A 13,365-nucleotide genomic window follows, 5' to 3' on the forward strand; every position below is an offset into this window, starting at 1 on the left:
CATTGCAAGGATTTGTACAATATGGGAAATCTATTTTTCTACTGATGTTATTTCTATGTTCATGTTATCCGATTTAAACGCTTTTCTTTTCTTTCATATTTTGTATTGCATCTTTGAAGTCTGGCTAGAGATGACTTTGGGATTACCTTGTTGAGGGAGGGTACTCTAGACGGGAAGTACGTATAGTATAGAGGTATGTACTTTATTGGAAACAATGGGACCTTTGCGCAATCATCTCCGGCGGCGGTCTTCCACAACGGACACCCATGGACCGATCGGTGACCGGGACCTACTAAGTAGAAGTAGTACTTCCACCTACCTACCTACCTAAGGAAACTACCCTTCTTGGACAAGATCTTGACGCCATCAACCATCACCATCCCACAACCCAAGCCAACCCACTACTCGTAGATACAACTTCAAACACGATCAACAATCTCATCCTCCCAACACCCGCCATTCTTTACTCCCCCGTCATCCAACCACCTCCCATACTCCTCCCACAGCTCCAAAACATCCATCCCAAAAAGCCCCTTCCAGAACTCATCACCACTCTTCTCACCCACATACCCGACCCTCAACAACCGATCATTCAGCATCCCGACCGCCCCTTTACCCACCTTGACATCCTCCAACCACGCCAGAAAGTACGCCGTATGCTGATACCCCTCGTCCCACTTCCCAGCTCTCTCCTTCGCCGACGCGGGGCGTTTCCAATGCGGTGGTTCCAATCCGGCCTTGAGGCGCACGAAATCCGCTATTCCTTCGATTAAGCCGCCGGGAGGGGGTGGTGGGGGAGTCGTAGTAGTAGTAGAAGATTCTGGGGGCGCGGTATGCTGGTAGCAGTGGACGAGTTCGTGGGTGAGGACGCCGGTTAGTTCGGCGGTGGGGTTGGGGTTGTTGTTGTTTGTCGTGATGGTTTGGATGTAGGAGAGCGAGAGGTGGATTTCTTTGTGGTCGTTGTCGAGCTCGGTTCCGGTTGTGTAGGCTACGCCGTCGATGGCGCGGAGGAGGAGCGTTACGGAGCGGGTTGGGGGTGGGGTTGGGGTGAAGGTTGGTGTTTGGTGGTGGTGAGGGTGAGGGTGTTCGGGAGGGGTGTATAAGTGCTGGATGATGGTTGAGAGGGCTGTTGTGAGTGTGGAGGTTATGTCGGGGAGGAGGGTCAGGAAGGCTTTTGAGGCTGGATGGCGGAGGTCGTTGATGTGGAGGCGGAGTGTGGGTTGGAGGATAGTCTGGTCTTGGGAGGGAGGTGGTGGTTTAGAGCTGGTTGATGGTGGTGGTGGTTGTTGTTGCGGTGGGAGTGGTGAAGGTGTGGCTTGGGGTGTTGACATTGTATCCAAGAGGAGTAGTATAACTACTCCGTAGTGTATGACTTTATCTAAAGAGTGAAGAGGGGAAGGAGTTGCAGCAGTAGGAGTTGAAATAGTCTAAGACGGAGGATTACTGCGTCGCTTATAGCAAGGTTGAAGGCTTGAAGTATGGCGTCGTCTAGTCAGTAGCGCATGCAGCATAGCCGCCGCAGGGATCGCGGAAGCCCGCCAATCAAGCGCCGACCAGACTACTACGGACAATTCATCTTGAAGAAACCGAATTAAAGTTGATCAATTGATGCTTAACGCGAGCCCCTCCACCGACCGTCAGGTTCGCTTGTTGCATCGCGCTTGCGCGCGCTGTGACACCGAGGCTGGTCCAAGTGCCCGCCGTTCTTTTTGAGTGATCCACCGCGCGGCGCGGCGATCGAGTGGAGTTGCTGCAGTCTAATTAAACCCACTTGCAGTGTGACTGGCTGTGGTTTGTGATTAGTTTCAAAATGCAGGATTTAACCTCTTTAATATTCATTGTTCAGATACAATTAATTGTTTGGTCTTATGCTAGTACTCTAGGGACTTTGCGCTGAGTATATGGCGTCTAACGTTAGTAGTAGTACATTTCCAATTGATGACTCACCTTCAGTGTTTGGTTGCTCGGGCTGCGGGTGTTTACTGTTCGTTCCACGGAAGAGTTGCGATTATATATTTCAGGGGAGGAAAGAGTAGAAGGAACACGTAGGCGCAATTTCCCACTCGATCGCATACAGTAGTTCAACTATAGTATCCAGCGCATTTTTTCTCCGAATCTGACATCATATTTCAAATTACCAGTCAGAAAGGATCGTCTATTGCTATTCTCGAATCTAATAGAATGTACTAGTACCATGTATGCTGGATTGGTGAGGTGTCTTGGCCGTGGAGTTGACTATCGATAAGACTGCAACCGAAAACGAGTCTATCCCCACGGTCCACCTTTAGTTAGTAAGAGGTCACCCGCACCTTCCGGCCGGAAACAAGGGGAGAAAGGGAAATAGGGGTAGATGAGAGGAGTACTACTAGTACTACGCGTAGTGCGGCAGGGGACCAAGAATCAGGGCAGATGAAGAAGAAGATAAAGGGGGGAAGAGAATATTATTAAGATCAATGAGACTCAGAACCACAATAATTAGATACTCTGTATGAGCACAGTCATAATTAGAGTCCAGAACTCGCAGTTCATCAACAACAGTTGGGCAGCTGCCATAACAACAATCGATTCGTGTGGCTGCAGACGAAAAAGTTCCAGTCCCCCACTTGTTTACCCAAAACGGGGTGAATCATTGCGGGTAAACAAAGCGAGGGAAAAAAATAAAAAAGATTCAGGGACAGCGCGCCGCCGCCCGATCATCGACCACCCCTCAATTTGCGATCATCCAACGAAACAAACCACCCACATCTTTCCCATGCATTGTAACACACCTGCCTGCACTCAGCGATTGCTTCTCCGATATAGCTACCCCTACATACCGATCGCCTCGCTGTCATCGTTTGAAGTAAACCAGGCTGGTGGAGTCGCGTCGGCCCGATAAGCGAAACAGGCGCGGCGATAAGCGCTTCGAAGTTTCCCCGTCACTGCGTCACTTTGCAACCCTCGTCGCAACCTCATCTTCCTCCTTCCCTCTCCAGATCAGAGCTCAGATCGTAACAACTCCCTCCCTGCCTGCCTCCCCTCATTCACCGTCTCCCGTCATCCTCCTCATCGCGACTGCCCAATATAGCAGGTATGTGCACTTTCCTCAGCGCCATCATGTTGTTGTTGGTTTATGGACTCCCCCCGATGCCCCCCTCTTCTCTTCTCCTCTTCTCCTCTACAACACAACTTCTCGAGTCAAACCGCTCAAGACTTCCACTTGAACTCTGCTTGAATTCTGCAAACTTCACTTCTGAAAAGACTCTGTGTTCACTGCTTGTTTTTGTTGTCCTCGAAAACTAGAAAAATAGCTTAAAAAAATTGCCTTGTCATTCTGTTTTGTTGTCTGTTACATGTTTCCACTCTCAATTGTCTAACGATGCTCAAGTACAGATTCGAAGTCACGCTCGGCTCTGCTGAAGTCGCATTTCTTCTTGTATTCTTGGCCTTTTTTGGCATCCTCCGGCTTGTTTTGTTTTCTTTGGCTTTTTTGCTTGCCTTTTTTATTATCGAAAGTTATGCGTCCAATGTGAAAGAGTGGATTGCAGAGATGGAACCGAAAGCCACCGAACTGGTGGCAGTTTTGAAGAACTTGAACTTGGCCATTGACGCCAAGGTCAGCTTCTTAAATGCAGTGAAGTCCGATATCAAACAGAAGAATGTCCCAGAGAGCGCAGTTCCACCGATTTTTGAATCGTTGCGTCTGTCAATTTCCTCTCAACACTCGGCACTTCTGTCTGCTGGTTTCTCTACGATGGGTCACTTTTTGAAGCGACTTTTTATTCAGGAACAGCATAATGTAGTTGCTTCGCAGGCTCGCCACCTTTACCCGTTGCTCCTGGAACGCCTGGGCGATCACAAGGAGCGGGTCAGAGCACAGGCGGCCCAAGCGTTCACTGACTTTTGGCCTGCAGCTAGCCATGAAGTCGAACAACATGTGCTGGGCACGGCCCTTGTTGGCAAAAACAACCGAGCTAGAGAAATGAGCATGATCTGGCTAGCTAATGTAAGTCTCACTCCGATCGATCCTGAGCAAAGCTGACCAAACTCCACTGGCAGATGGCTAAGCAATATGGTTTGCTCTTCCGCCCGTATGTCCCTAGTCTTGTGGCATGTCTCGAGGACGCCGATAGTGCCGTCAGAGATACGGCCAAGGTGACCATTGTCGAGCTGTTCCAGTAAGTTTCGTTGGTCTTCTCCTCGAGTCTCTGCCGCTAACTTGACTTAGGAATGCACCCGCGCATGCGAAGGCAGACCTCAAGAGGCAATTGAGTGAATTCAATGTCAGAAGGTCCATTGTCAGCATGATTTTGACGAATCTTGGCCTGGAATCTGACGAGTCTGACCATCTTTCACGACCGGCCTCGCGTATTGATCAGAGACCGGCCTCGCGTGTTGACCAAAGACCAGCCTCGCGTGTTGACCAGAGACCAGCCTCGCGTGTTGACCAGAGACCAGCTTCGCGTGTTGACCAGAGACCGACCTTGCGAATCGACCAGAGACCGGCCTCGCGTGTTGACCAAAGACCGGCCTCGCGAATCGACCAGGGACCAGCCTCGCGTGTTGACCAGAGACCGGCCTCACGAATCGACCAGGGACCGGCCTCGCGTGTTGACGAGAAACCGATTTCGCGTGTTGACCAAGGACCGGCCTTGCGTGTTGACGAGAAACCGACCTCGCGTGTCGGCCAAACACCGGCCTCTCGCGTCGAACAGCCAATAGCTTCCGACGTGGAACCACTCATCGTTTCATCCTCTCGAGAGATAGATGAACACGTGCGTATAATGGCACCATATTTCGAAGGACGTGAGTCCGAAGATAACTGGATGCATCGTGAAAAGAGTGTCATTACGCTACGCCGACTCACGCATGGCAATGCGCCTCATGCGTACTCTCAGACTTTTGTAGCTGCTATCAAGTCGATCCTGGATGGAATTTTCAAAGTCGTGAACTCGCTGCGAACTACTATGGGCACAAACGGTTGTCTGCTCATTCAGGATCTCGCCCGAAAGTGTGGCCCTAGAATTGATCCGATGATGGAGATCATCCTGCAAAATCTCATCAAACTCTGCGCCGGTATGAAGAAAATCACGGCGCAAAACGGCTACCTCACTGTTGACATTGTTATTGGAAACGTGTCATACACTCATCGAATTCTCCAGCATGTCTACGCCGCTTCGCAAGACAAAAACGTCCAGTTGCGCCTGTACTCAGCTGGATGGTATAAGACTCTAATCAACAAACAGGCTGATCATAAGTCCTCCATTGAACACGGCGGTGGAATCGAGCTCATCGAGAGAAGTCTCAAGAAGGGACTTGGTGATGCTAATCCCGGTGTTCGTGAGGCAATGAGAAAGACATTCTGGACATACCACAGCGTCTGGCCTCAGAAAGCCAAATTGTGAGTTTCCAATTTCAAGCTGTTTTGTGACCCTGGTGAATAGATTGGCTAATAGACTACAGTATCATGTCTGACCTTGACCCCAAGTCACGGTCACTGCTGGAGAAAGATCCAGCTAATCCGGCTGCTGGCAACACGCAAACTGCAGACCGAAATGCTTCGAAATGTTCTACTACATCTCAGAAAGCCACTACAAGCAGCACCAAAGTTATTCCGGGAAGAAGTGCATTGAAACAGGCGATCGCAGCACAGAAGAAAGCACATCTCGCACCAAACACTGCTATGACCCCGCGGCCTGAGTCGGCTCCTCAGGTCTCATCTTTGTCCTCCGCACCTATGCGGCCGATGGGGAAGAGCCGACGGCTTGAGCCGATGCGCCCGGCCACGCCAGATCTAAAGGAACCTGTAGACAGAGCGACAAACCAGGTCGTCATTTACGAAGACACCAAGGAAAAGAGCGATGAAATGGCGAACGAAGCCGCAGAGCGGTCTGTCAGCCTGTCTTCCACTGTTGTACACCACCCTATCGTAGTGACAGACCCTCTGAGACTGCGCGAGATTCCTTTGCCCAAACCATCGTCCCCTATTGCGAAGAGCAATGAGAACTCTGTCCCGAAAGAGACAAAACCATCTTCTCCTATTGCGAAGGGCAATGAAAACTCTGTCCCGAAAGAGACAAAACCATCTACCAATCCATCAGCCCCTCGCGATGCACCGAAAAACAATGCTCTTGAGGAACTGTCGAAGAATGAACCAGATCATCGTGACAATAGGTCACCACAGACATCTTTACAACGTCTTCCGTCGTTACATGTGCCGCGTACACGTCCTTCTAACGGACCGAGTAACGACACGGCGACGCATCGCTGTCCGAAGTTTGAGGCAGCGCAAAAACGCTTCGAGGAGAGACGTCGAAGCATCAGTCCCCGCTCCAAGGACCCATTGAAAGCGAGACAGACTCTTGAGAAGGGAATCCCCAGGATTCACTCTAAGAGTATGGATATTCATGGGTACCACAAACTGCAGGGGCTAATTGAATTTCACGATAGGCTTTTCGACAAAGAAGAGCAATACTCCGAGCTTCTAGATGCCCTTCTGGGCGAACTCGAGAGAGCACCTGACGAAAAGCAGCAATACACCGGGCGCCCACTTGACCCCAAAGCCCAGGTGCTTATCACCGTGCGTTACACGTTCAGACATATGAAACGACTCGTGGACAATGGTGGGTCCACGATGACATTGGGGGAATATGCATCTCGTATAATCAAATCCATCATCAGGGCCAGAAAAAATTACGACACGACATGCTACATGGCGATTGTTTTGAAAGAGGCCGCGGAGGAAATGGTGAGCGCGGCAGAGTTTGAGGATATCGTTAATGCTGTTGTGGACGTTGTCTCTGCGGAGGAAGCGTCGCTCAATGACCGTGCCATCCTTATGGTTTTCAACATCCTTACTGATATTTTGCGTCAAATGACTTCTCGTGCAGCTCGTCTCCCTATGGATGTCGTGGAGAGGTTGGGTGATCTTGCTGGCAAGTTTTTAGCGTCCGAGCAAGCCTACATCCGGCGACAAGTGACGCAGCTGTGTGTACACTTGCATACGATGACTGCCGATGACGAGAAGTTTTGGAGAATCATTGGTCAGGTTTCTGAGAACACTCGAAACTTGCTTCTGTATTTCATTGCCATGGAGGAGTTGTGAGTGAGGCCTATTATTACTGTGTTCTATTATTAGCATTGCTATTGTTAGCATCATTCTTGTTGGCATCGTTATCATTAAGACTCAATCCGTTATTGATAGGACTCAATGAATCACATTCATATATCTTTGATTGACATCATTGTACATTGTGCCGAAACCGAGTTGCCTGCATCTCTGCAATAGATGGGACTGTAAACGTAAGGGTCTTGGGGATGACTCTTCCAACTTGAGCCAAGGGGTTCCAAGGAAACCTTCATCCGAAGCATGGGTTCGGCGAAGTCATTGAGAGATTGGTACTTTGGTAGATATTGAGAAGACGCTCCCTGCTTCTACTCTCGGGATCACTCTAGACACATGTACACTCCATGTCTCACTTGTCCATCACTTGGGTGATGACTGATTGACAGGACCGTTTCAGCCAGCTCAAGCTGTTATAGGGAAGGAAACTGTATGACTTGCTATTTCGATGGGCGATAATTGTACACTACGAAGATATTGGGGACTATACAATCACGCGGAGCAACTACTGGGCCAGGAATTACGGCAGTGGGAGCAGAGAAAGACCGGAGAGTATGATGAGTGAAATATGATGAGTGGTATAAGGCAGAGAGATCCTCATCATGCTGTCCCATCAGTGTTGGACATAAGTTGTGGGATGATGATGATGATGATGATGGTGATGACGACGATAACTACCAAGCATCTTCAGCATCTACCCCCATGGCACCCACTTCGAGTTCCCCAGTTCTTGTGGAATTCTGGGAGACTTTGCCCGTGTCCTTTAAGAAACCGGCTTATGCTCCCTTATTCTCATTGATTCTGTCTCGCATCTGCTTCTTTTGTGTTACTCGTATCTGCTCTCTTGCCTGCGCTGGTATCGCACTTTCCTCCAACACTCCTCAGGCTCCCGTGAATTCCCTCCACTATTCTCTCCTTGTTTCCTTTCCCTACACCACCTCACTCTGCGCTTCAACTATTCTTTTCTTTTCTTCTCCATAGCACCTCACTCCTCAGCAATCGTCTACAAGGTTTTCAAGATTTTCACGAATACTCCTAAATCTGCATTATCAAAAACATTGCTTGCTTGCTTCTCCCCTCTGGGGCTTCCCTCTGTGACGCCGGGCTCAGACCCAAGTGTTTGCCGGATGGTCGAATGGCCATTCGCAGACAGCAAAGGGTCTCATCCCTAGAAGCACAGGTAGGTAGCCGCCATGACTCCCTCTTTTCTTCTTCTTCTTTTCCTCTTCTTCCTCTTCTTCCTCTTCTTCCTCTTCTTCCTCTTCTTCCTCTTCTTCCTCTTCTTCCTCTTCTTCCTCTTCTTCCTCCTCTTCCTCCTCTTCCTCCTCTTCCTCCTCTTCCTCCCCCTCTTCCTCTTCTTCTTCTTCACTCCGTCTATCATAGCTTTGGTGTTGTAGGAAAGAAGAAGAGAAGAGAAGCCGGGGGCGTCGGAGAAATGCGCTGGGTCTTTAACAAGATGATCAACCTGCAAACCAGAGCAAAGGCCGTGGCCTTGGACGCCATCTTGACAAATAGTGCCTCGACATGGATCCTGGACGACATTCAGTTTAAAAAACAGGCTCAACGGTACAACGACACATATCAAAACGAGACTAAACAAAGCACAAAAGACAAAATCATTTTTGAAGATGCAAAGGGGGAAGCGAAGGAGAAGAACTAAACAGAACACGATTCATCAAGACATACCACAATGAAACATCTGGTGCCTGGTAGAGAGGCGCTGCCGCCAAACCGGCGTCTCTACTGACTTGAGAGTTGTTGTCGACGCGCTGACCGTTAGACCAAGAACGATATATTCAAACCTGAACTTCGCCGTGATTAGAAAGTACCAAGCCAAGGAACAGTGAAACATACCAAATAGCTTTTTCACACCGTTGAAGAGACTGACTTTAGCATCGATAGCTAGATTCATGTTCTTTGATACCGCAACCAGCTCTGTTGATTTTGGTTCCATGTTTGCCAAGAAGGCCTTCAAGGCAGCCACTTGCGTCTCAATCACAACATATATGGAGATAAACAATCCTGCGAATAAAAACAAATGAAAAAGACCTAAAAGAGCCACAATACTAAGAGGAAATGATAATTCAACAGTCCCCACCATGATATTGAAGTTGATCCTAGACGACTTTTCGTTAATACAAGAAACAAAAACCTCAACAAACACAGTACAGACAAGAACAGAGCAAAGCAAGGTAAAACAGTGGAACAATTTTTTTTTGATGTTATTCTCTTTCGCAAAAGAAGCTTTCAGACAAGAACAAAGAGGAGACAGTGTGGTTTTGGAAAGTGTTTCACGATTTGGAAGGACGATTTGGAAGCGAAGTCAAGAGAAGTGTTGCAGGAAAGAAGACATCAACATAAATAACAGAACAAAACACAAACAATACATACCACAGCGAAACATCTTGTGCCTGAGAGGCGCTGCAGCCAGACCGGTTCCTCTGCTGACTCGAGACGCCGGTCGCTTGACAGGGTGTAGTGGCGTCTTCACAGGGCTCTTTACAACCGCCCGGGGAAAAGTCCTGTGGACGTTGCAAATTGATGTTCTTGCAAAAAGAGTAAGCAAAGAAGATCCAAATAAACACAAGCTGTGTACCTCCCATCATTATATTGATGATGAGTCTTCTAGCTTCGAAGTATCGTTGTTGTCGACGCGCTAACCGTTAGACCAAGAACGATATATCGCGTTTATCCGATCATCCGAAGGAGAGAAATATCCCAACAGCTGGCAAAGTGAGCTTGGCTAAGCTGAGCGTGACCTAAAATCCATCCTGATTAGAAGGTATTAAGTCAAGGCAAAGTGAAACAAACAAACAAATAGCTACTTCACACCCCTGGAGATACTAACCTTGGCCAAGTACAGATTTTTTAAAATCGCCACTAACTGGGTGGCCTCTGTGTCCATTCTGGCAAATACTGCCTCAAGCCACCCGCGTGACTCTGGAACAACGAAAATGTAGACAACAGTGCAGGAGAACAGAAGGAAACAAATTCCAAAGTCACCACCTGGACTCCGATGTGTATCCCAGACATCTTGTTAAAAAATCAACGCATGACCAAAACAAGTTTTTTTTTGGAGTATTATGTTATTGGGAAAAAGGCTTTCAGGACAAAGAAGTTGAAAGCGGTGCGATTTGAGAAGTTTCTGAACGTTGTTTGAATGGCTTTTACAAGACAATGTTCTTGAAGATGGGTTGTAGAGAAGAAAAGAAGAGAAGAGGGGGCTGTCAGGGTCAAGCCCCAGGGCTTTGCAGGATCATCAACTTGCAAACAAGAGCAAATGCCGTGGCCCTTGCCTCCATTTCTGTGAAAAGTGCCTCGAGCCACACTCGTGACTGTAACACAATGAAGAGCAGTGCAAATAACCAGAGAGCAGGCGACTCCAAGAAATGGAAGCAAAGCAACTACCAACGATAAGTCAGCTGTGCCCACTGTAACATCAAGAATGACGTTGGAAACTGATCCTGGGCATCGATTGCCAAGTTGAGATTTCTCAGCGCTGCCACCAAATCTGTACCTTTTGTATCCATTCTCGCAATCCCCCCTTTCCTTTGGATGCATACTTTCGATTACTAGAAACGCGAGCAAAAAAGCCAAACCAAGCAAGATAGGCACAGGAAGGAGAACGGGTGGTGGAGTCGTTTAGAGGTCGATATTCTGAAGACGTTGAAGTACGATGAACATCAAGAAGTGCTGTAGAGAAGAAGACATCAACATAAGCAACAGAACAGGACACAAGTCAACAACACATACCACAATGAAGCATCTTGTGCTTGGTAAAGAGGCACTGCCACCAAATTAGCATCTCCGGCCAGTAGCCACTGCCTTCATCTGCTGCAGTGGCTTCTTCACAGGTCCAAGGAATATATGTATGATTTGACCCGAATTGGATCGAAGTAGGTGCCACGACCTTGGATAGCCGCCAACTCCGTTGCGTTGGGTTTTATCCTTGTGAGAAAGGCTTTCAGAGCAGCCACCTGTTTCAATCGAATCATAGGTGGAGATAAACAACCCTGCAAACTAAAACAAGCAAGTGATCATAACAAGAACAAGAGGCTAAGAAATCAACAGCTTTACACTCCTCACCTTAACATACATGTGAATCCTAGACGACAACTGGTTAGAAAATCCACGGTACACAGCTGTATAGGGACAAGGCTGAACAAGATAAATCGAAGAGACAGAGCAACTTTTTGGATATGATTGCTCAGGAGAAAGGCTTCCAGGACAACGATGAAGAAAACGGCATGGTTTGAGAAGTTCTTGAAAGTTGGCTGAAAGGTTGTTACAACACAAATGTTCTCGAAGAAGAGGAGAAGAGAAGACGGGGGGCATTGGGGAAATGCGGCGGGTCTTTGCAAGATGAATAACCTGCAGACAAGAGCAATTTGAAAGATGCCCAGGAACAACTGTTCCCGAAATGATGCGCGTTCTGAGTCTGTTGACTCAGAATTCTAGTCTTTTACCGGATAGCCTAGCGGCACTGATTCTGGAGGATTCACTCCTAAAACGCACTAACTGCGTAGCCTTTGCGTCTATTCTGGCAAAGAACGCCTCGAGCCACTCGTGTGACTCCAAAATGGCAAAAACGCAAACAACACAGCAACAAAACAGAATGAAACGAAAAACACCGAGAAAGAGAAGCAAGCTAAAATCAACGACGCTTCCAAGGTCCCGACCTGGACATCGATGTGAATTCTAGACATCTTGTGCCTGAGAGGCGCTGCAGCCAGACCGGCGTCCGCTTAGATGCCACACTCGCCCCGTTTCTCAACTATAGGTAGTTGAGAAACGCATTGGAGGGGACGCTTTCAAGGCACAAAGCGTTTACCAAAGGCCTTCGCAGATCTCCATGAGGCTCACGGTGTGGCACGAGCGGACGCCGGTGTGCAGGTGATCTGGCCGGCGTGGCAGCAGCGCCTCCCCAGTTGTATCCGTGGCCCAAGCCAAACAGCCTATAATGGCTGTAGGCGCCCACAGGAAGTGGGAGGTCATCAGGCGAGAAGGGGTACCAAGGCAAATGTGCCGAGTGAAGCCCCAACAACACGCCGAGACCTTCAGGCCACGGGGGTAATGATAGGAACACATCAGTGACCTAAAAATGGAATTTGTACACATTAGCCATGTAAATCAATGTAGTGGGAAAGGAAGATCGATTCACTCAACTGAGTCACCAGTCACTGGGCGGACACCCAACAAGCCATGGAAGATGTCACATGTAGAAGGGTAAGATGGAAAGGAGGCCGACAAGTAAGAGGAAATGAAGTAGGGTTAGGAGTTCATCAGGAAGTAGCAAAGACAAAAAGCTAACAAAGGAAGCAACTACACACGCGTTGAGGCAAGTACGTATCATGGGCAAGTGCATACGGCAGCGGAGACATGTTGGATATGATACACGAATACGATACGCGAATTCGCGGCTACGCGTCAGATCAGGCGACACATCGCAGTGAATGTTTAAACAAGAACAAAGATTGTCGCCCGTCCCTTACATCACGTTGGTCGATCGTCTGGGCGAGAATGGAGGGTCAAACACGCAGGACCTATCTAATCAGATCTGCATCTAATCAGATTTACCAACCGCGGGGGCACACTGTCGGACTCAGGGGTATTGTTGACTGATCAGATTAGATAAAGGAAACTGAAATTTCAAGGCGCTGACCAGTCGCACTAACTCGATAGCACTATGTCATATTTCCGCCCCCCTAGTATCTGAATTCGATACGAGAGTAGTTGTTCTTCAGGGATTGATTAGTGTGCAAAGTAGATAGTCAGGGGGTGCGAGCGGAAATTGGTGGTGGTGCCCGATGAATGGGGGTTACTTAAGTGAGAATTGGGAAGAACGCGCCGCGCCATCTGATAACTTGGGCTACTCCATCGGCGGGCCCGATCAGAAGTGGGATTGTGGATAAATTGTAGTCAATATTTCACTTATTCAGGGATAGAAGGGACGCTACATTATTCTAGAATCATGGAATGCTTTCGTAATTAGTTCATGCAATATATTCTTGATTCTTAGATTACTATGGCATCATCCTAGATACATAATAATAATTGAGTTTGCGGGACTTGACTGCCACAGCGGGATGTTGTTTCGTTTCAATCATGTTTTAACTGGGTAACACAACAGTAGTGTTGCAGAGGTCGTACCTGCCCAAGCGGGGCAGAAAGAGTCAAAACTTGAAGTCCTGGTGGGGGTTGAATATTCAGCGCATACAAATTTGCATTGATGGGGTTGACCTATAGAGTAACCCAAAAATGGT

General features: G+C 48.3%; 5 protein-coding genes across 5 annotated transcripts; 2 read left to right on the forward strand and 3 right to left on the reverse strand.

The window, feature by feature from the left end:
• Positions 1-419: 419 nt before the first annotated feature.
• On the reverse strand, positions 420-1,331 carry ASPBRDRAFT_122049 (basic secretory family protein; the record flags this gene model as incomplete). The annotated part of the gene is made up of 1 exon (XM_067617484.1): positions 420-1,331. The coding sequence occupies one exon, from the start codon at positions 1,329-1,331 to the stop codon at positions 420-422; it is 912 nt and encodes a 303-aa protein (XP_067480896.1).
• A 2,027-nt stretch (positions 1,332-3,358) lies between these two features.
• ASPBRDRAFT_28855 (uncharacterized protein) lies at positions 3,359-7,084 on the forward strand (the record flags this gene model as incomplete). Its single annotated transcript, XM_067622568.1, has 4 exons — positions 3,359-3,985; positions 4,039-4,157; positions 4,208-5,380; positions 5,443-7,084. The coding sequence occupies 4 exons, from the start codon at positions 3,359-3,361 to the stop codon at positions 7,082-7,084; spliced, it is 3,561 nt and encodes a 1,186-aa protein (XP_067480897.1).
• A 985-nt stretch (positions 7,085-8,069) lies between these two features.
• ASPBRDRAFT_511734 (uncharacterized protein) lies at positions 8,070-8,947 on the forward strand. The gene has a single exon (XM_067626680.1). It carries the CDS (start codon positions 8,238-8,240, stop codon positions 8,760-8,762), a length of 525 nt encoding a protein of 174 aa, XP_067480898.1. The 5' UTR covers positions 8,070-8,237; the 3' UTR covers positions 8,763-8,947.
• ASPBRDRAFT_511701 (uncharacterized protein) lies at positions 8,847-10,021 on the reverse strand. Its single transcript, XM_067626679.1, has 3 exons — positions 9,494-10,021; positions 8,957-9,219; positions 8,847-8,904 (listed from the first exon to the last, which is right to left on the reverse strand). The coding sequence occupies exons 1-3, from the start codon at positions 9,706-9,708 to the stop codon at positions 8,879-8,881; spliced, it is 504 nt and encodes a 167-aa protein (XP_067480899.1). The 5' UTR covers positions 9,709-10,021; the 3' UTR covers positions 8,847-8,878.
• Positions 10,022-11,866: 1,845 nt separating this feature from the next.
• Positions 11,867-12,371, reverse strand: ASPBRDRAFT_511698 (uncharacterized protein). Its single transcript, XM_067626678.1, has 2 exons — positions 12,269-12,371; positions 11,867-12,197 (listed from the first exon to the last, which is right to left on the reverse strand). The coding sequence occupies exon 2, from the start codon at positions 12,188-12,190 to the stop codon at positions 11,930-11,932; it is 261 nt and encodes an 86-aa protein (XP_067480900.1). The 5' UTR covers positions 12,191-12,197; positions 12,269-12,371; the 3' UTR covers positions 11,867-11,929.
• Between the last annotated feature and the right edge of the window lie 994 nt (positions 12,372-13,365).

The sequence above is a fragment of the Aspergillus brasiliensis genome (assembly GCF_001889945.1).
Source record: "Aspergillus brasiliensis CBS 101740 unplaced genomic scaffold ASPBRscaffold_4, whole genome shotgun sequence".
NCBI lineage: Eukaryota > Fungi > Ascomycota > Eurotiomycetes > Eurotiales > Aspergillaceae > Aspergillus > Aspergillus brasiliensis.

Bases quoted from the DNA above. Each gene is read 5' to 3' on its own strand.
- ASPBRDRAFT_511734 (XM_067626680.1), top strand. From the start codon at position 8,238: ATGGCCATTCGCAGACAGCAAAGGGTCTCATCCCTAGAAGCACAGGTA.
- ASPBRDRAFT_511698 (XM_067626678.1), bottom strand. From the start codon at position 12,190: ATGTGTTCCTATCATTACCCCCGTGGCCTGAAGGTCTCGGCGTGTTGT.
- ASPBRDRAFT_511701 (XM_067626679.1), bottom strand. From the start codon at position 9,708: ATGATGGGAGGTACACAGCTTGTGTTTATTTGGATCTTCTTTGCTTAC. The intron at 9,220-9,493 runs GTATGTATTGTT...AAAGTCGTCTAG, and splicing joins GCACAAGATGTTTCGCTGTG to GATCAACTTCAATATCATGG. The intron at 8,905-8,956 runs GTATGTTTCACT...GGCGAAGTTCAG, and splicing joins CGGTGTGAAAAAGCTATTTG to GTTTGAATATATCGTTCTTG.